Below are 20,291 nucleotides of genomic sequence, written 5' to 3' on the forward strand. Positions count from 1 at the left end.
GCTTAGTTGAAGGAACAAAGTCTGACAAGCAGATGCTAAGCAAAGCAAAAGGGAGGAGGGGGTGGGGGGAAAGAAGCCTCCACGGAAATCAGAGTTTTCTATTCTTTGTCTCCCCTGTTACATTGCAGAGAAGTGAATCACAGAGAAACTAGCCCAAAGTAGGGGTTTGCCCAAGTGATTCTGCCTTAACATCCGTTTCACGTTCATGGTCTCTCCTTCATCTCCCTATAGAGAAGTATTTACTGCTGTCCTGTCCAAGCGCCAGTCTTCACCTTTTCTCTTGTCCTTACCCTGACTCTCTTTTTCCTCCCTATGAATTTTTCTTCTCTCCTCTCCCTTTGCTAGAACTCGTCCATTTCTCAGCGCTAGTAATACACAAACGTGGGTAAGATACTCCAGCTGCCTCACAACTAAGTTCTTCATTGTTCTAGCTCTGCAGTCAGGTATCCCATGGGTGTATTTCACTGAGAAAATGCAAATTTTTTTTGCTGGGGGAGATGTTTCGCTGGTTTGTTGAGGTGAACAGAAGATGGAGGCTGTAATACGGGGACCAGATGTCTCCTAGTCTGTTTAAAGGTACTGTGTTAGATGTGTGATGAGATTCTTTTGATCTGTATGGTGGATATGTCTGCTGTTGCTAGCATAGCTTTATCTAGTGACCAATCAGAGCAAGAAAAACATGCAGTATTCTGGGATACTGTGAAATACAGTGGCTTATTTGTGGCCTAACACTTTCTTAGATTCTGTTGGTTATTGAGAATAACCTGCTGCTACACAAGGATTTACTGGAAAATGCTCATCTGCATGGGACAGAGCTGGTAGATATAATCCTGTACACAAAACGTATTCAGGAGTACAATGGAATTATTGGGCCAATATGGAAAAGCATTTCTGGATGCCCTTTTAATCTGGGCTTGCTCATTGGACTGGCAATCACTGATCACGACAGATGGACTGGCAGATATTATTCCTTCCTGGAACAGTAGTGCAATGTCTAGGGAATGTAATGGTTGAGCTGGGATAGTGCTTCTAGTGGGGTCTCTCATTGCTCTGGGATGTACTGGGAAGTGTGGGTCTACATTGGATAGTGTTGAAAGGTTCTTCTCCATCCTGAAAGGCTTGTGTTAGGAGTATTGATTGCTTCAGGTCAGTGCTTTATGAGCTGAATGATGAATAGTGGCCTGTAAGAAAATTGGGATATTCTCTCCATTACTGGGACACACTGGGACACAATAGATATGCCTGCTGGATGCACAGCTCCACCTGTTCTACCTTCTAAAGGCCTGATTATCATGAAGGGATCATTTCTAATCTGGATAACTTGTCATTTTTGATATATTGGAAATTCATGAGCAATCTTGAACAGCCAAGTGGCCAGAGCATTCTGCCTACTGATATTGGTCAGTACAAAAAGAAAGCACTAGATTTTCATTAATCTGGGTGGTAGCATGTATCACCAACCAGTTGTTCTAGTAGGGAACTGAATTTAATAGTCCAGCACTGAAGTGCTTCTAACCTGTGCTAAGAAGATAATTTTTCACTGAGTGTTTCAGGTGGGCATGTAAGAGGCTATTCTGCCTAAGATAGAACATGGGCACTCCTGGTGAAAAAATGCTGAGAGGAAATGATCTGGTAAAATATGGATGGACTATGAAGTCACTAGAGAATGTGACCTATGCAGCATTTCACTTGGTTACCTTGAAAGCCTGCTCTGAACTGGGATGTAACAACAAAGTTTAGCTTCTTGATGGAATACACTTGTTATTAATGGCCCTGTACTGGAAGGCTGTGAAGCCACAGTATAGAAATGGATAAGCAAAGCTGGGATGCAGCTTTGCTGGGATACAGTAGAGTAAGTCCTTCAGCGTGAGGGACTGGGAATCTGATTAGTGCCCAGGCTTTCCTATTAGACTGGTGACATGTATAGCTTTCAGCTGGGGATTCCTGAGTGCTGTGCTGCTCTCCTGATGGCCCTTTTTCCCTTTTCCTTTTGTCCAGTGCCCAGCACAGCATCCCCTCCTGTCTCCAGTGCCTCCAATGATCCAGTGGGCTCTTACTCCATTAACGGGATCCTGGGGATTCCTCGGTCGAATGGCGAGAAGAGGAAACGTGATGAAGGTAGGGGGAGGGGAGAAGCTCATCCTCCCTTTTATATTCTTTGTCCCCATGTACAGGCTCCAATTTCAGGCCAAGGTTTGCAGCTGCTCCAGGGGCTAGATCAGTTTTAGCAACAGAGACCAGTTCCCCGCCACTGCCCTGCTGGCTTGGAATGCTCTTCTTCCGAGGCCCTTTCATGACAGGCTGCGTCTCCAGACATCTGCTCAGCAGGCAGAGAGCCGTCTCCATTGCTGGAGCTGATCCCAAGTTCATTCACTGCTGGAAACGGCTGGAACTGAACTCCCCAGGTGCCAGCAGGTGCCCGGACTTTGAACTGTGGGTAAACATGATTTCCCTGACTCACTCGATTTCAAACTAAATGCCATCTCGGAGAAGCACCAGCAATGTGGGAGTTGTCTTTCATGCCCCTGCAAACAAGTTCCTGCCCTGTGACGTGCCATGAGCTACATTAGCTGGTGATCACAAGGGCCCAGTTTTCAACGGGTAGCATCTACCGCAGCAGAACTGTCATGCTTGCAACAGTCTGAAAGGAAAACAGGAGGTCTTCTGAGTACTGTGACCCTAAGGTTGTTTTCTAACCCTTTCACTAAGGCTCTAAGGAAATAGGATTAAGCTATCTCCTTTTGCTTCCTACTTGCTGTGAAGTATTCAGGGCAAAGATCCTGAAATGAATCAAAAGCTGGAGCCTCCATAGACTGAGTCAGGAGGGGTGGGTGAGGTCTTGGTGCTCTTATGGTGGCTTCTAAACACTTTTCCTTAAATCTGGATCTTTTAATTTGGTTTGTTCTAAAATTGAGGGCCAGGAAGTGAACTTTTAAAAGAATACTGACTAACCAGTTTGTTGGGTTCAGCTCTGACTTCAGTATGTTGAGTTGCTTGTTGCTTGGAAAAACCTCTTAGGACAGGTAGCTCAGTGTGCTGTGTGTGCTGTAATCCCAAGGCTGTCCAGTGCAAGAGCACATGAGAGTTCTCTGTGATATGTGGTGAGAAGAGAAAGCCCTCCTGAGACAGATGCTGCATTTTGACATTTTGCTAGTAATTTTCTCAGCATTGGTTCTGATGAGGTTCACATCTGTAAGTTTTTGATCCAAATAAACACAATAATCCTAGGAATAAAAGGCAGTCATCATATTCCCTTTCTCTCTAATGCAAAGTAAAACTAGATGCAAGGACCCAATCCAGCTTCTATTAGAGCAAATGGGAAGATTTTTTTGCTGATGTCATTGGAAATTGGATCGGGCCCCAGAGGAAGATCCATTTCCCAGCTAGATGGCAGTAGGGCCCAGCTAAGAGAAAAGTGTAGCAATGGGAGGGCTGAGTCAATGCCTCAAAGTCAAAAAATGTCAGGAATAAGAGACTACAAGTATTGCAAACCTTTCCAGCATTTCCCATCATTACCTATACAGGAAGTAGGCATTTCAAACTAAATGACACGTTTCTCTAATGGTTGTGCAGATCTCCTGGCAGTCATTTGGGAGTTTTGTGAATCCCTGTTCTCATACAGTCCAACGTGGTGATCACCAGCTCTCAACATGGTGCCTCCACATCTCATTAGAAATGAAGCTCCTCAATCTGGCTTTAGCTACTGTTCAGGCTAGATGCAGCCACACAGTCACTTCCAGCTTCAAAACCTGAGCTTTCTTTGGAACAGTACAATTAAACACAGAAACAACAGAGCAGCCATCTAAGTCGGTGACACTTCACAATGATATATTGACAGTAAGAACTACTCTTTGTGTCTGTCTTTAATTCATCCCAGATTTGATTTAGGCAAGTGACACTATGCAGCTCCTTGCTGCTGGCCAAGTGCCCACATATGCCACTAGGAATCAGAAAGGTACCAACTAGACAATCTTGCAGATGTTACCTGTCTTTAGCTCTCAGAGTTTTAGGTGGCAGTTATATGACATGGTTGCAACTGCCTTGGATAACAGCCTTAATCCTGCCATCCCAGATATCTGCTGCAGGGACACGCGCTTCTGACCCAGAGAAAGCTCACATGGGACCCCCAGCTAGCTGCTGAACATCTCTGTGAGTTGAGTTATCTGGGCTCACAGTGGCCTTCAGAAATGCTGAAAAATATCATCCCTTTGCAGGGCTAGGTCCTAAGGTTAGAAGGGTCCGAGAGGAAGTTTTGCAAAGCCAGTGACCTGCACTCATTCCTGGGCAGTCTTCTCTGTAGCTCTGAAGATTGATTGCTCCTACCTGAGATGGGGAGTAGGAAAAGTCTGTCAAGAGATCCAATGCGAGTATTTCTTTCATGCTCATGCTGGATGCATACACCTTCTCAGTATTTCCCAGAGCTTCTGAACACTTTGTTGGTGTTTCTTTCTTAACTGCAGGGTTTATTCTCACACTGAAAAGCCCTTGTGAGCTTTGCACATCTACTTTCCAAGCATTTAGGGAATGGTTCTTCCCTAAAGGAGGCAGAAGAAGCAGCACTGCTCTCTCTTTCTTTCCGCTCTGTTGGACCAGCTCTGCTGCAAGCATTCCTCTGTGAGGAATGCAGTTCAGCAGAAAGGGGAAGTACCAAGCTGCTCCTGAATCACCAGTTCTGAAAACCTTGTTAGCAACCTCTGTGTTGGCTGGGGGGAACAGGGTGGGAGAAAGACAGAGGAGCTTCTATCTGAGCACACCCCCTCCCCCAGGTCCTCCTTGCTGCAGCTGGTGCCTACATTAGACAGTAGCACAGATGATTAAGAAGAGGAGAGATAATTATGTGTCAAGATGATGTAGCAGAACTCCCGAGTTGGACAGAAGGAGCCAGACGGATGCATGAGGTGGGCTCAGAGATGGACGCTGACAGCCAGGTGTGAACCTCACAGGGGTTAGAGGGAAGAGTGGGAATCCCAGCCTACCAAATATACTGGTTGCAAGTGCAAGGGTGGCCTGGGAAACCTATAGCATTGAGAGAGAGCTAGCTGGGAAGCAGCTCTGAGTGTCTACTGGTCACAAGTCTTTCCTCAAAACTCAATATGCCTTCCTCAGGCGAATGCCAAGAAAGGATGATCAGGATTTACCTTGTTAAGACCACATTACTCTTTTGTTTCAGTTTTTAACCAGTGATTGCAAAACTTCTGACTTCTGTAATAGATTAGACAGAGTTTGTCTCCTGCGATTTTAAAAATAATTTTACTAAAAAAGTTCACCACCATTTGTGTAGCACAGTGTGTGCCATTTCTTGCGGTCTGTGGGCATTGCCAGTGGAGCTGTAACTTCCCTCTGACTTTTTCCAGCACTTCCACCCACCATCTTCCAAAGGCAGATGTGATCCTGCAGCATGTAATGACTTTCCCAATACCAGTGAGGGTCTTAAAATATCAAGCTGCATCTGAAAACAGGAATTCCTGGCTCTTCATGATTCGAGTGTTGTAGTACTCTGTGATGGCAGGCCAACCATGTTCAGCAGGGTCATTGCTAGACTAAGAAGCAGCAATATAACGTCCAGAACGATAAAGGGGAAAAATATGCAACTATTTCTGTTGTTTCATAACCCCTTAATTGATAGCTAAAAGAATGAGAACTGGGTTGACCCAGACGCACTAACAAAAACTTAGTTATCACTCATGTTGTAGTCTTGAGCACTGTAGAAGGAGAAAAAAGGAGAAATGCAGAGAAAGGGAAAGATAGATAAATACACAGATAGATAGATGGATATAGATAGATAATTTGTAACAGGAAAACATCATATCAAACTGCTGCCAGCATGCCCCAGCATCTTCAGCTGGGCAAAACTTCGGCGATTTTTACAAAAGCATTCTTATGAGACATGGCCCTTTCCTTCTGTAATAGGCTGCAAACAGACGTCCAGTCTAAACCCAAATTCTCATTTGGGATTCATCTTCCAGTGAGGTTGGTTCTGTAACATTCTCAGCATTATTAATCTTGGTCCTTGACAGTATCTGTAGTATTTGACAGCATTACTGGCAATAATATCTGCAGTGCCAACAATGGCAGAGATAATATCCCCCAGTATTATTGGCATTAGCAGGGATCGTATCTGCAGCCTGTTATTGGTGGGAGCAGATGCAATGTGTCCAGTATTATTAGTATCAGTAGTAATAAAACCCAAAGGCTTGTTAGTGTGATCAGTGCTAACATCAGCAGTAGGTTTGTGGGAGAGGACGGGACGGAGTGATTACTACTGTAAATGGCAATAATACTCAGGCTGTTTGCAGTAAAGGAATCCCCAGCAGAGATGGAGGAGCAAACCTGAGAAGGCAGAATTCTCTCCTTTCCTTTCTTCACCTGTCATTTTGATGATTAGAGTGAGTTACATTGATTCCCAGTAATGCAGGATTGTGTCAGCGCAGGGGGACAGTGAAGAGTCACCAAAATTTCTGCAGTTCTGGTGGTGTTTTCCAGAAAGTGTTAGCTGGGTCAGTGCAGATGGTTCGCCATACTCTCCAAATAGGATTGAGCTATGCCAAACAGGGTGTTGCCCACTAGCTGTAGGAGCATCTGCACTGTAAATTCTGTAGCTATAGGATAGGCAACATCACTGCCCTTCTCTTTAGTGCTGCTCATGTAATTTTCTGACTGTTATTGCCACAACACCCTCTACTGAAAATCAGCGCTTTTGTTACATGTGGTTTTCTCTTTCCTCACTCCAAATGGGAGTGCAGAGCAGGGTTTTGACAGTGTTCAGCTTGGGACTTTTCCTACCTCGCCATAATCTCATTTTTGTTTTGGGAAATTACAAATGTCTCCTTCCAGTGGAGTGTGAAGCAGGGAAATCTGTGACAGCCCCAGTACTGAAAGCTGTTTTTTAAAATACTGCCCCAGGACATAGACTGTTTTAAAGACTTGAGTTCAAAAGTTTTTTCAAATAGAAAGTAACACAGAGTGGAGAGGTGTGTAACGTGTCTAAGTTTTTGAGCAGATATACAGCAGCTGAGTATGCCACTGTGAGTATGATCCCATTTGTGTTGTTCAGAGTGGCAGTGATAGTATAATTCGAGAGATGTAGCTATGACATTTCAGATGACTGTGTCATTGTCAGGAGCACCGGTATGTTTTTGCAGGCAGTTGTGGTTGTGGTTATCCTGTTGTTGTAACTATCACTATAGGTTGTGGGTTTGTGACACTAATGATGAGATTAACTGTATCACTACTTGCTCTGCTGCCCCATTACACTCAAGGCCATTACACTCTTCACAGAAGCAGCTGTGAATTGTTTCTTGTGGTACATTTGCATCACAACATGCAGTAAGGTTGTTTCAACATGGTAATTGTTGGTACACTGGTGCAGTTTCTACTGTGCTGTCACTGCAATTCATAGAGTTGTTACTGCAGCTGATGTAACATGTTGGTTGAAAACAGACTGTCACCTGGCCATGACAGTGAAGTCAATACAGCTATGTCACTGCAGCACCGTGTTCAGAACAGTATGTTTTCATGAAGCATGGTATTAGTGTTCCACAGCACACTGGGATTGTTTCAGAACGTACAGTGTGCTTATGCTGTCATCTGCAGTATGATGATGCTTTGCTTGTGCTGGAGCTGTACTAGAGCAGAGGTTTAGCCCGTAACTGTCCTGTAGGGAAATGCATTCATTCATTTTTGCTATGCTGCCTGCATATGTTTGCAAAGAGTATGAGTGAGTCATTCCATTTGACCGTGTCATGACCTGATGTATGTTCATCTCTGGGCATATTAGGTGTATTTCTGTCCTCTCCAAACCCTAATACTTGTTGAAGACAACAGGGTGTGTTTGGACCCCTGCAGGTGACGGAACAGCACTACTGTCTGTGGTAAGCCTGCATTGTTTCACAGTGTGATTTTTTGTCACCACAGCTGACCTGTTTGTGTTATTCTATATGACTGCTTTACTGCAGGTCAGCAATAGTCTTAATGACACTGGAGACACATGCAGTTATATTGCCTCAGGTGCTAACCCCATGTTCCAACCATCACACACAGTTGTGGGGTGTGCACACAGCAGTTTATGGCTGTGCAGATGGGCTGAGCAGATTCTGGAGTCTTTCTCACAATGTCTTTCTCCTACTTTCCCTGGGACTGTGTTATTTTATGCAGCGTGGCTGAGCTTCCAGTGGCTGGCAGCTTGCAGCAATGGTGTATCTCTGCAAACAGGAGTGGTCACAGGGGACCAGGCTCACTGTGTTCATACACACAAGTCTACGTAACACTCTCTGCCATTCTAGATGAAAATATAAATTGAAGAGGGAGTTTATTCTAGGTAGCCACCCACTTCTCCCTCCTGAAGGTCTTTGGCTAGTGAGACTCCTGGAAGAACGTAAGAAAAGCACCTGCTACTACTCATCCTGCATCTCTCTAAATAAACTGCAGGAGGATGTCAGAAAAGGGAGAGTACATATGGAAAAAGAGAGGAGGGGGAAACTGGATAAAGCAGAGGACAATGAATAAGCAGCACAGCACTGTCAGAAATGTGGGCTGCTGCACCAGGAATCTGGAGGTCAGCCTGTAAGCAGGAGAAACAGGATACGTGTGTTTGTGTGAGCATGTCTGCACAGACCCTGGGAGTTTGGGGAGTACGCATTGCTCAGGAGGAAGTCAGGTAAGGGAGAGTTAACAGCTTACATCACAGAAAGCGGTTTGGACAGAATGCCCTGCTTCTAAAGCTTATAGTGCTGTTTAGTTTGGCAGGGGTTGGTATTGTCTGAAGACAAGCTGGTCTGGCTTCAGTTGTATTTGTGTGCATCTCTGATTGTGTATTTGTGTCTCTAGGAATGCACGCCTGTTTGTTTTTTGTATTTCTATGTTAGGATCTGGTTTCTACTTATCTGTGCTTATGTACTGGGGTGAGTGGCAGGTTGGACCCGTATTTTTGTGCATGCCTATGGAGACCTGGAAAATGTGTATGTTAAGCTGTGTATAATATTGCCTAGTAGGAGAATGCATACTGTGGATCGTATGGATGTCTGGGCTTGTATGGCTCAGTATTAGTGCTATGTATTTCTATAAATGCCAGGTATTTGTATTCACATTTTGAGCATATATGTGAATGTTGTATATTTGTATGTATATTCTGAGTGTATGTGTTGCTACATACTTGGAGTATCACTGTATCTTTGTGGTTGCTGGATATGAATATGTAGCCTGTTAGTGCTGTGCACTTCTGTATATATTTTGTACAGATGTGTATTTGCATTGAGGTTATATATTTGTGTGTATGTTACATATATATACACATATTGGTTGTTCTTGCCTGTATAAAGGCTGTTTATTTCTGTAAATAGCTTGTATTTGTTTACATGATTTGATTCTGTACATGTTAATTCAAGGAAATTACTTTGAGTTATAGGTTTTCATTTAGTTAGTGTACATATACTTTTGTAAGTTATTTATTCAGAAATTACATTTAATTGACATGCATCTGCATTTATACCTCTGTGTGTCCCAGTTTGCATTCTTGTGTCTTTAATATTATTTGCTAGGTTTTGTGGGTGTTACCTGTGCATAGAACTTTTCTTTACATTTATTTGTGTGAGTACCATGAGTGTGTGCTTTTCTGACTGTTTATTATGGGTATTTAGTTTGTGGTTAGATCTTTCTCCACTGTTTGACTCATTCTTGGGAGGGGTTGTTGCAGCTAATGTGTCAACAGGAGTCAGGCAGCTACAACTCCTCCCAGTGTCTCTGCCTCCTCCATGAGTCTACCTGTGCAAAGGCTGCTCCCCAGCTTTGCTAGATGCCCGTCTCTCTGGATCTTCTTGTTCACTTTAGATGAGTTTTACTTTGGGTCTGCCTGCAATCAGGGAGGTGACTGTTACATTTTTTCATGGATGTAAAGAGTATGGAAGTCAGAGGGAGCACAGTGTCTGAATCCATGAGGATCCCAGGTTAATGTGCAATGGATGACAGAATCAACTGCAAAAGGAATCAGAAATAATTGGCAATGTGCAGGCAAATGGTATTTTAGAGGGTTGTTGGTTGTTGGTGTAACAGTGGATGAGGATGCCACGACAGTGAGAGATGACACTGCTTTGGGGTCAAGTGACATGGCAGTGAGACATAAGGGCAATACTACTGTGGAATCAAGGTGACATGGCACTGAGACAAAACATGGGTCAAGGTGACATGCCAATGACCCAGGCTGATCTGTCAGAACAGGAAGAGCTGGGATCTGCCCGTCAGCTGAATCAGCTGACTAAGGCAACAGGAGAACAGGAGGAGATCAGAGGCAAATCGACAGACCTGTACCTGGGCTGTAGGACCCAGGTCACCAGCAGTGTGGGACACGCAGTGTCTCCATGGGATCAGTTGCATCCTGGTGTGAAGGGCTGCGGCAGTCTGTTAGTAGCGGCTGTTTGCTCACAGTGATGGAGAGCAGGGATAACACAGTGATGACATCAGGTGGTGGCCATACCCTGTGAAGGTAGCCATGGACCATAGGGACTGTGTGGGCAGGGGCATTATTCCCAGTTGCTGGAAAAACAAAGAACCTAACAGGCAGTAAAACAAAAACAAAGGAGACTTGGAAGCACCTGACAGCCCTAATTCATCACAGCCCAAGATTTTTTCCCCCCTCATGTTCCCATTATATTTGTTTGTAAAAGTGGAAATCAATTTTGAAGGTAATTTTCTGGAAAGAATGGAAGGGAGGTGGGAGGGCCGGATAAGGCAGAGATGGCAAGAGGAAAAAAAAATTTAGGCCAGGCACAGCCCAGGGGCAGCTCTTGGCAAGGTGAAAGAAAATTGCATATTCAATCTCCATCCATGAATCTCCCTTGCTGCTGCCCGCCTCCTGCTCGAAAACAATGAAGGCTTTCTCCCCTACGCCGCACAACGCCTGAGTATCAGCGCTCACTTTAACTTCAGGGTCATTAATTCACCTGATTATTGCAGGAGAGGAGAGGGTTGCAGAGGCATCTATTCTAAAGAGCCCTCCCTTAGCTCATCCTTTGATTAGTTCAGGGTGGGGGGAGTTGAGATAATGTGTTGTCTTGGACACAGTTTAAAATGGGAGGGGTTGAAGAGGGGGTGGAAGGAGGTAGAGGTAGAAAGGGAAAGATGTGGCCCAGCTTGTTGTGGAAGGGAGGGTTGGAAAGCAGTCATTCTTGCATCCCTCTGCTGTGGTGTTACAGCAAATTAAAAGTAGCATGTTCCACTTCGTAGCTATCTTTCAGGGAGGGGAGGGGCATGGGTATATGTCGGCATGGGGATGGGGGGGATCTTATCATTGCTTCCTCAGCAGCCCAGCGTAGTGTCACCCTGTGAGGTGACATTTGAATTTACAATTCCGCAGAGAAAAGCCATTAATTCACAAATTAACATTTCTCCCTCTCTCTCTCTCTAGCTCTTTCTCTCTTCCTCTCTCTCTCTCTTTCACATGGATGTGCAAGCAATTGAAAAGACAAAGGAAATAGCCTTAAGGAAGAGACTTTACTGCTACTCTGTCTGTGCAGAGATTGCTACTACTGCTTCTAGATAGATAAACCAATTACCTGAGCTGCTCTGTTCATGGCAGCCTGCTATTACCTCCTTTTGTAGAGCTGATTCCATTGCTGGATTACACTGTGTGTATCTCATTAATGTAAACCAGCATGATACTGGGCACTGTTTCTGACCCTTCTTGCCATAGCCCCTTGCTCTGCAGTGGAAGAAGGAACTGGGAGAGGAGTTGAAGAGAGGTGACAGTAGGCACAACGTACTTCCTAGCGCAGGCCACACATAGAGCTTGTTAGAATACCTGTGCTAAGCTTTGAGGAGATGGGGGCTTCCCTTCTACAGAGGAGATTGCATGACATTAACCCTGATCTCTTCCATGTCTTGATGAGCACTGAGGGTGCTGTGCAACAGGCCTTGTGTGTGGGCACCTGGTATGGGCAGTGCCTTGCATTCTCAGCCCTACACAGCGTTTTCAACAGGTGTAGAAATGTGCGCGGCAAGCAGACAGAGAGGTGTGAGTACAAATACTATTTATTCATAGCTATAGCACACGTAGCTGACTGCGCCAGGACCTGACTGACTCACAGAGGTACACAACAGAGCTCAGAATAAGACGCAAGAATAAGCACTTCAGCTTACAGACTGAGAGGGCCAGATTTCTCTGCAGTGCAACTCCATTGAACACAAGTAAAGGATGCCTGTAGAGATGTTTTTGTCTAAGACAAACACTGGACACTACTTCCACACAGGCCTGTTGTCTTCTGATTCCCTCTTGTTGCTCTTTCCTGCCACAGTCTTTCTCACACGCTTACTTCTGCTATCACTGCTGCTGTGGCTCCTTGGACAGCACATGTACAGTATAGACACACACCACACACATACACACGTAGGCACTCAGCCACATGCTGGTGCCACCCCAGGCACACATCTGTGACACTGGCAGCCTGACTATGCAAACTCACACCCCTGCAGACACAGCTTCTCCCCACCTGCTCTGGGAGGTCCCTTCAGTGGCTCCAAGCCTGCCTGCTGTGGAGCACACTGGCAGTCAGCTTTCTGAGCACCTTCTGGTGCTCTCTGCAGACAGCCTTGTAGGAACACGCTGGATACCCCTGCTTTTTGGCCTGCTCACACAGCTGCATGTGTTTGGGGAGAAAATGTCCAAGCGGTGCTGTTTACATAAAGACTTGCACATACTAATGTGCAGGTCTTTGCTCACTAGGCATTCTACCTATACAAAACTGGACAGAAATCTTCACTAACAGATTTTGCACCCCAGAAGGGTTTGATATGCCATGTTCAATCCATTCTCCTAACTTTCATGAAAGGAATAAGCTTGCAGAGGGCAGTTATCCAGGTAAAAGAAAAATGGATCACAGTGGCTGTTTCTAGAAACCTGGTCTCCACATGCTCAGTGGTTGGAGTATGTGCCTTTCTTCAGCATTGGCTTGGCTCCTTAAATCTTCCTAAAAACTTATCCTTTTAACAAGAGCATCTGCCTCCCTGACATTCCCTGTGCCCCACACCGTGCACAGCACATGGCTGGGGAGCATCATCCCGCAGCTGGTGCTGGAAGACGGATCACGATCAGCGGAGGAATCGGCAGGCAGTGCCAGTAATTCAAACCATCCTGACCGTTCAGTGAACCTGAACCTGCTGACCTTGACAGCACTAGACAGCAGCGGCCTCAGGAATCCCAACCTTTAGAAAGGCGTTGGCTGGAGGATGGCTCCTGCTCTCTCCCTTTCTTTCTCTCTTTCTCTCCGTGATCACATCCAGCAGCCAAGGGGACCCAACAGTCAATCCCCAGCGCACCAATTAGCTCCTAATTTGTCTATCTCTGCACTCCCAAGTCTACATCAATGTAATGTTAAGCATTGCTTGCTGTTCATAGATGTAAATCATTCCTATAGAAGAGTGTCTTCTTGTGCTAAAGGAAAACACTAAGCACCTTGTTCTCAGTCAGGGCCAGAGAAACCCCTCCTCCCAAAATGGGAGCTGCTGCTGCTGCTGTTTGGAAGGAAAGCAGAAGCACTTTACTTCCCTAAGTGTAGTATCAGATCCTCTAGCCTTGTTTCACTGGATCCCAGGGGGAACAACAAGATCTCACCAAGCTATTATCCCGTGAGAATCTTGGTTGGATAGATGAGGGGCAAGGAGGCAATTTGATTGGAAGGGAGAAAGAAAGAAAAAAAGTGTGTTTAATTTTGTCACCAGACCTTGCATTAAAAAAAAATGCAGTTTGTGAACACTTTAGGATGCTTTCAGGAGGCACCGGATTTACTCCAACTATCTCTGTAGCTGCCAAGCAAGACCTGAAAAACACAGCATTTTGTGCTGGCCTGCAGAGACTATGCAAGCTCTCAGATGTTGCATATGGAGGACAACTCTGTTAATAGTAGATGGCTGGAAAGAAGCAGTTACAGATACATATTTGTATCTATCTATTTACACACACCAGGCATGTCTGTCTTCTGTCTGTCTCCATCCATAACTCTTTGAAGGTGATTTTTCCAAGCGTCAATCATATAAAATAAAGGATGCTTTAAATAGGTGTCAAATGCAATTCATGCCCATCTTAAGGCCCTTTAAAATGTCAGAGTTTCGTTAAGGGGCCTAAAAATAATACCTAGATCCACATTTTCCTTTCACTTTTGCTTCATTCATCCAAGCTTCCTACTGCTTACTTCCCAACAGGTTCAAGGTACAAAGTCCTCTTCCCACAGAGTTCAACAGCTACAGGAAAACACACAGGGGTACAGTGCCAGAACAGGAGCTAGGTCATGAGTATCATGGTTTCCATTTGGATGTGCATCAGGTCAGGACTTTTTCTCTCATTGGCCCTGCTTTTTTTTGGGAGCTCAGAGGAGCTATTCTGTTTTTAAGCTAGGTGGTCTGCATTGGAACAGATTTGTAGATATCTGATTAAACCCTTAATGAGGTGGTTATTGTGTATGAAATGTCCATCAAATCTTGAGTGCCTTCTACTGCTCTCTTAAATGCTCTAGAAAAGGCTGTTATAAAGGACAGGTATAATTCCATGCCTGGTTTCCCAAAGGACCTGTTGTTCTTTTGCTTTGGCTTTTGGCATCTAGTCTGAGAAGAGGTAGGCCTTGAATAGAAGGGTTGACTTTCCAAGAAGATCAGAACTGTTCTAGAGTTTGGGACAGCTTTACTAAATCCCAGCAAATAAAAAACAATACTCCACTAGCTAATCCTCAAGGCTACTTATGGCTCTTCTCTGCACAGACCTCACTTGTTTGTGAAATTGATTGCTGCCCATGACTGGGTCCTCTCTTGTTTGGAGACTACCTTTTGCAATTTGGAGCCTATCTCCAATATACATTTTATAGAGGTCACATCAGTATAGGTTACTTCATATACCAGTAACGGCCTTTACATGACCTCATGCAGAAAGATGACAAATTATTCTTCTAATAATCTACAGTTATTATAGGAATGAGCATTCAAAAAAAAAAAAAAGAGGTTTGCATGGTGACATTTCAAGCAGATTGCTGCCTATTGCAAGCCCGTAGCTGTTTTATTGCATGGCATTTCACAATTATCCATCCTGTATCATATGTTGTTTATTAACCTTCCCATTCTTAAGATCTCATTTTCTACTGAAATGTGGCTGACTCTCAGGTGGACCATGGCAGATGTTGAACAATACAGAGCATCAACTGTGAAATTTTGCTGTGCCATGTCCAAATGAAACCACAGGAGAATTAAGATATGCTGTGGGTAATCACTCAGGCTGGATTTTGTTCAGGACAGCCAGGTTAATGTCTGCACTCTTGCAAAAAATGCCATGGGAATTTTAATGACTCTGAGTGATTGGAGCCTTTGTTTTATAGCATGTCAAAAATGGCAGATCTAAAAACACTCTGCTTGAATACTGGTTTAGTGCTGACTCAGAGGAGCTTCCAATAACATGATTCACGAGTATCTGGCTCAGGGGCAGGTACAGACTCCTTTGACTAGTGAGGTTAAGGTAAAAGTGTGTATGAGGGGAAAATACGTGGAATGAAAGGAAGGGAAAGTATAGAGCAAGACAAACAGAAGCAAAGGCAGTATTAAGAGGCGTATGCATGGGGGACCAAGCCAATGGAACTCAGCAGGCTAAAGAGGAATTCATATTTTCTAGACTGTTCATTAGAGGTGTCCATGGTCTGACCCTGATCTGCTGAGTCTTTGTGCCGGTGTCCTCTCAGTGCTCTCCGCTGGAATCTCAGGGATTCCCAGAAGCTGGGAGATGGAACTGGATGGTGACAGTCCAGCTCTGTGCTCCCTGCCTTGTCTCTAGCAGTCCTGATAGCAGTGTTGATTTGCATGTCAGGCAAAGCACTGCTTGAGAAAAAAAAAAAAAAACAAACCCTCCAAGTGTGGCGGTGTCAGCGCTCGCTGTTGTTCGACAGTGTAAAATTAAATTAATAAAGCCCCCAACACAGGAAAACATAACAGGAAATTAATGGCCTTTACTGTCGCTCTGATGCAGTCATTTGCAACCCTGCTTTCCGCACCAAAGACTTCATAAATGCAAGCAGTTTCTCTAAACAAGCATAGTTAGGGCTGCATGCGATGTAATTTTTTGTGTTGCTTCTGTCCTTTGGAGCTAACAAAAGCCACCCTTTTTTATATGCTCACCAAGGGGGATCCTGCCAAGAAGTAGCTCCCTAAGAAACATGCTTAGGAAGATGAGAGAAGAGAGCTAAGTCATGCCAATGATGCTAAGAACATCGTCTTCTCTGGCAGAGGGAAAGCATAGCTTCTGGAGCCCTGCTTCCCTGCAGCAGCAGCAGCAGCAGCTGTCCCCGAGGGCACTGCACTAAAGGAAATGTTGTGGACTCCACAACAGCATAAATCAGGATAACCCATCTGATTACTTTTAGGATGTGTAAATCAGTATAACCACTGAATGCAAGAGGCTTACAGATTTACACTGACCAGAGGATCTGGCTCACTGTGTGAGAGTGCCGATTACTACTCTGTCAACATAAACAAAGCCAGTGTACTGGATCCTGGAGCCAGCTGCATTTCTATTTGTCTAACAGTTAAACCTAATAGCACTAGTAAGAGATACTGGACCTAGGAAACTACTACCTAGGCTAACACCCCTCACCTGCCCACCCACACGTGCTGTAGTGCATGTTGTATACACACCTGAGACAGCTGCTTGCATCCTAACACCTGGAAAGACTTTTGCAGCCATTTTCAGTAAGGCTGGATGTGCTTATTATTACTATCCAACACAGACTTAGTTTCCCAGATGCTCTTGTCCAAATTTGCAATCATACACTTAGATACAGTAGTAAATACATATGATTTTCATATGCATATACACACTCACTTCCTTAAATGCATTTTGCATGCTCCCATGATAATCCAAGACAGATCTGAGCACATACTTCATTACACACACAATTTGCACAATTACTACATTTGCACACACAATTCATTACATTTACATTCTCATTGAGCACTACCATTTTGGCTCATGTAAGCCCTGTATTGGAGCTGCACTGCCTATCCCTGCTCCATCTAGGGTACTCAGTCATACAAAACTCCTGTCTTAAAAGCACTGCTGTCAGGCACCAGCACACATCTCACTCTTCCTCAGTCAGGCACACTCACTTCCCTGCATGAGCAGCCTTCCTTACTCACCAATTCCTCATGTGAGCTATACTCTCATTTCAAAATGTAAAATCCCTTTGTTTCTGAGCCTTTCTGCTCTAAGTAAGGAATACACACCGTCTATGTGTTGCTGACACACTTAAATTACAGAGACACATGGACCAGCACAGTACTATCAATTAGCATACTGAAATTCAGGCTTGTGGATTCCCTTGAGGCAAATGGGCACAGGAATCTGAACAACTGTGGAGTTCATGAAGGCTGATGCACTTCCTTGAGGTGATAATCTTCCAGTATTTATCTCCTACTATCCCTATTTCTGCAGGATACTGTACATAACCTGAACTTGTACTGTATCTTCTTTCACCATCGCAGCATAGATCCCTGATAACATTCCTTCTCTATGCATTCCTGAACCTTGCCAGCCCCTTCCGTGCTCCATCATCTCTAGTCTGCACTCACTTAGGATCCTTCCCACCTGAATTTGAGGTTCATCTTTCTCCACACCAGTTCAGTTATCACAATCAAAGCACTCAAAATTCTTGCAACGCTACTACATGCTGCAACTCAGAACTGACCCATCTAGAGATGACATCTTCTTTCACACTGTCTAAAAGACCGCAAAAATTCTCATGGAAGAAAGTGTAACCCAAAATTTACAGCCTTCCTTTTCCAAATCCTACTGAGTAGGACAAGAAAGTTACACAGGTGAAAAGATCACCGGGTTAGAGCTGCCACTCCTTGCACTTGTCCTTACTGGGGGGAGTACGGTATTAGTTTAATAATTATTGAGGATGCAGTGTCTCTAGAAACATTGTGACAGCTAGACTGGATCAGCTTGTGTCGACCAGGACATGAGTACCAGACACTTCTGGCCATCTGAAAATGTGTGATCCACTACCTCAGGAGAAGGTCTTTGTCCTTGATCTTTCTCTTGGTTGGGGGTCAGTTCAGACACAGATGCGGGAGGTCTGTTATTCCCAGTGGGAGCTTGAGACCAGGGTTTGAAGCACAGGTCTGATAGTGCTGGGGTCCTTTGCAGACCCACACTGAATGCAACACGAGGGTCTGCACAGGGCTGGCTGCCGTGAATGACAAGCACTGGCTATCGATCGCGTTCTGAACTCGGCCCAGCCGATAGAAGGTAATTAATGACTCCATTTGCCTCAGTACCGAGGAGAACAATTGAGTTTGAAACTGCAACAACTGGCAGTGTGGGGAAAGGCCCCCCGGGACGGCCAGGAAAGCTGTCTGACAGGCCCAGGCTGCATGGGGACACAGGAACACATCAGAGGGGGAAAAAAGAGAAGGGAAATCGGAAAAAGAGAAAGAGCAGTCTTAACACAAAAGCGTGACTTGGGAAGGGGAAGCACATGTAGCCACAAATGCTCGGAGAGTGGGAGAGGCATGCTCTGAGTTAAGCACCCCAGCAGGGATGGTGCAGGCAGGCTGCAAGAGAGGACAGGGCTGCCTTGCTGGTGCAGAGGGACAGCATTGCAGCAGCCGGCTCAGCACCACTGCATCAGAGAGTTGTGCTTCTCTCAGAGACTTTGATAATTAGATGGGTTCTGCTGTGTCACCTGGCTGGCAGTTCTTATGCCAGTCACACTCGTTTTTATTATGACTGTGATTTTTATTGGTAGAGCCGCTAGGCCCCAGCTGAGATCAGGGCCCCACGACGCTGAAGGCAGACATGTCATGGGGATGGTAACAGCCCCTTCCCCAAAAGAGAGCAGTATCTCCATATTTGTGTGGCAGCTGCACAGCTTCTCATGACCTTCCTACATGTTTCTGTGCCACAAAGGTCTCCCTATGTCAGCAATACTTCTGAGTCATTTGTTGAGATGGTCCTGTCCCACCCTGAGCAAGAGTTCTGTCTGTCACTTGTAGCCAGGGAAGTAACTGTATTATGCTGCTCTGTGCTATTTGTCCATTATGGTGTCTTTGTGGCTTCCAGACCCGGGAATGTCTCTTTGTTTTGGAATTATTTAATGGACATATTCCCTGTGTCAGATGCAGTTAAGGTTGTTCTGATGTTCTTTGGCACAGCATTTCTTTGTTATCTGTCAGGATACTTCTGTGACACCCGTGGAGCATTTCTATATCTTGTGTTGAGGGTTTACACTGAACATTTGCTGTGTGTACTCCCTCAGCTACCCCTCAGGAGATGAGAGATTTCCTGTCACATGTGCAAGGCCTGATCACACTGACAGCAATTGTGCTCTTTTGTGAGGGACACAGTGACTGAGGCCATGGTTCACCTCTCAAGTTGTTTGTTAAGATTCTCATGATTTAAAAGAGGTTTCTCTTGCCACTAAAAGGGAACTGGGAAAGGTGGTGGTGCTTCCTATTGGTACAGTTACCACAGTTACCTAGGTGGCAGCCCCAGACTCATCCTGCAGTTGAAGCCTCACTTTACCCCTTTGAATAGCACCCCTTCCAATATCTGCTTTCTTGGCAAATCCCTGTCCCTTAAGCTTTTACTCCTAGCACTGTTGTTCATCAATTGAAGTGACTGTTGCCCACCACAGCGCCATTCCTCATGGGATCTGCTAGTCTTTCCCAATTCAAATTTTCCCCATAAGCCCCTTCTTCACTAGCACCCACAGCCCTTTGATGGACTGCGTCTCTTGCCCAAAGTCCTCTCTGGTCTTTTCTGCCACCTTTGCTATATCCATGTGGCTGTCAGCTCTCATACTTTGTGTATTACACTATTTGAAGCTTCTCCTCATGGTCCAGCTCACAGTCATACACTCAGATGAGAATTGCAACTTTGATCTAAAACCAGATATAAGTGTCTGGCCCTTGCAGTTTCAGGAAAAAAATGAAAACACATCCTCTATAGGTTTTGACACCAGAAAACAAACACAGGGGATTTACAATCATTTGGTTTTGAAGAAAATAAAATGATCTGTGACTGTGAATGCCTCAATGTTAGCAACACAAGACATACGAATCTGTCATTCAGGAACACCTCTGTGAAACCTTCTCTGCCTCATAAGTAAAATATATATGCACAATTCATATAATTGCTCTGTGAAATTTGGGATTCATGCGTCCTATCATTATTAAGCCCAATACTACTGCAAGCTGTTTAGACAAGATCCACCTCAAGGTACCCTACAGGCCTCTGTCAAAAGTTTCTTTGCTTTTGTAAATTTTAAAGC

General features: G+C 44.8%; 1 protein-coding gene and 1 long non-coding RNA gene across 11 annotated transcripts in view; one reads left to right on the forward strand and one right to left on the reverse strand.

Moving 5' to 3' along the window:
• The window catches only part of PAX2 (paired box 2), a 103,639-nt gene that overhangs the window by 46,410 nt on the left and 36,938 nt on the right, over nucleotides 1–20,291 (forward strand). For all 10 annotated transcript variants that reach the window (XM_032115529.1, XM_032115527.1, XM_032115528.1 and 7 more), the window contains exon 5: nucleotides 1,999–2,118. In XM_032115529.1, coding sequence (XP_031971420.1) covers nucleotides 1,999–2,118 — 120 coding nt within the window. The remainder of the gene's footprint in view (nucleotides 1–1,998; nucleotides 2,119–20,291) is intronic.
• The window catches only part of LOC116447011, a 94,217-nt gene that overhangs the window by 27,627 nt on the left and 46,299 nt on the right, over nucleotides 1–20,291 (reverse strand). The window lies entirely within an intron of this gene.

Source organism: Corvus moneduloides, chromosome 8 (genome assembly GCF_009650955.1).
Source record: "Corvus moneduloides isolate bCorMon1 chromosome 8, bCorMon1.pri, whole genome shotgun sequence".
In the NCBI taxonomy this organism is placed as follows: Eukaryota; Metazoa; Chordata; class Aves; order Passeriformes; family Corvidae; genus Corvus; species Corvus moneduloides.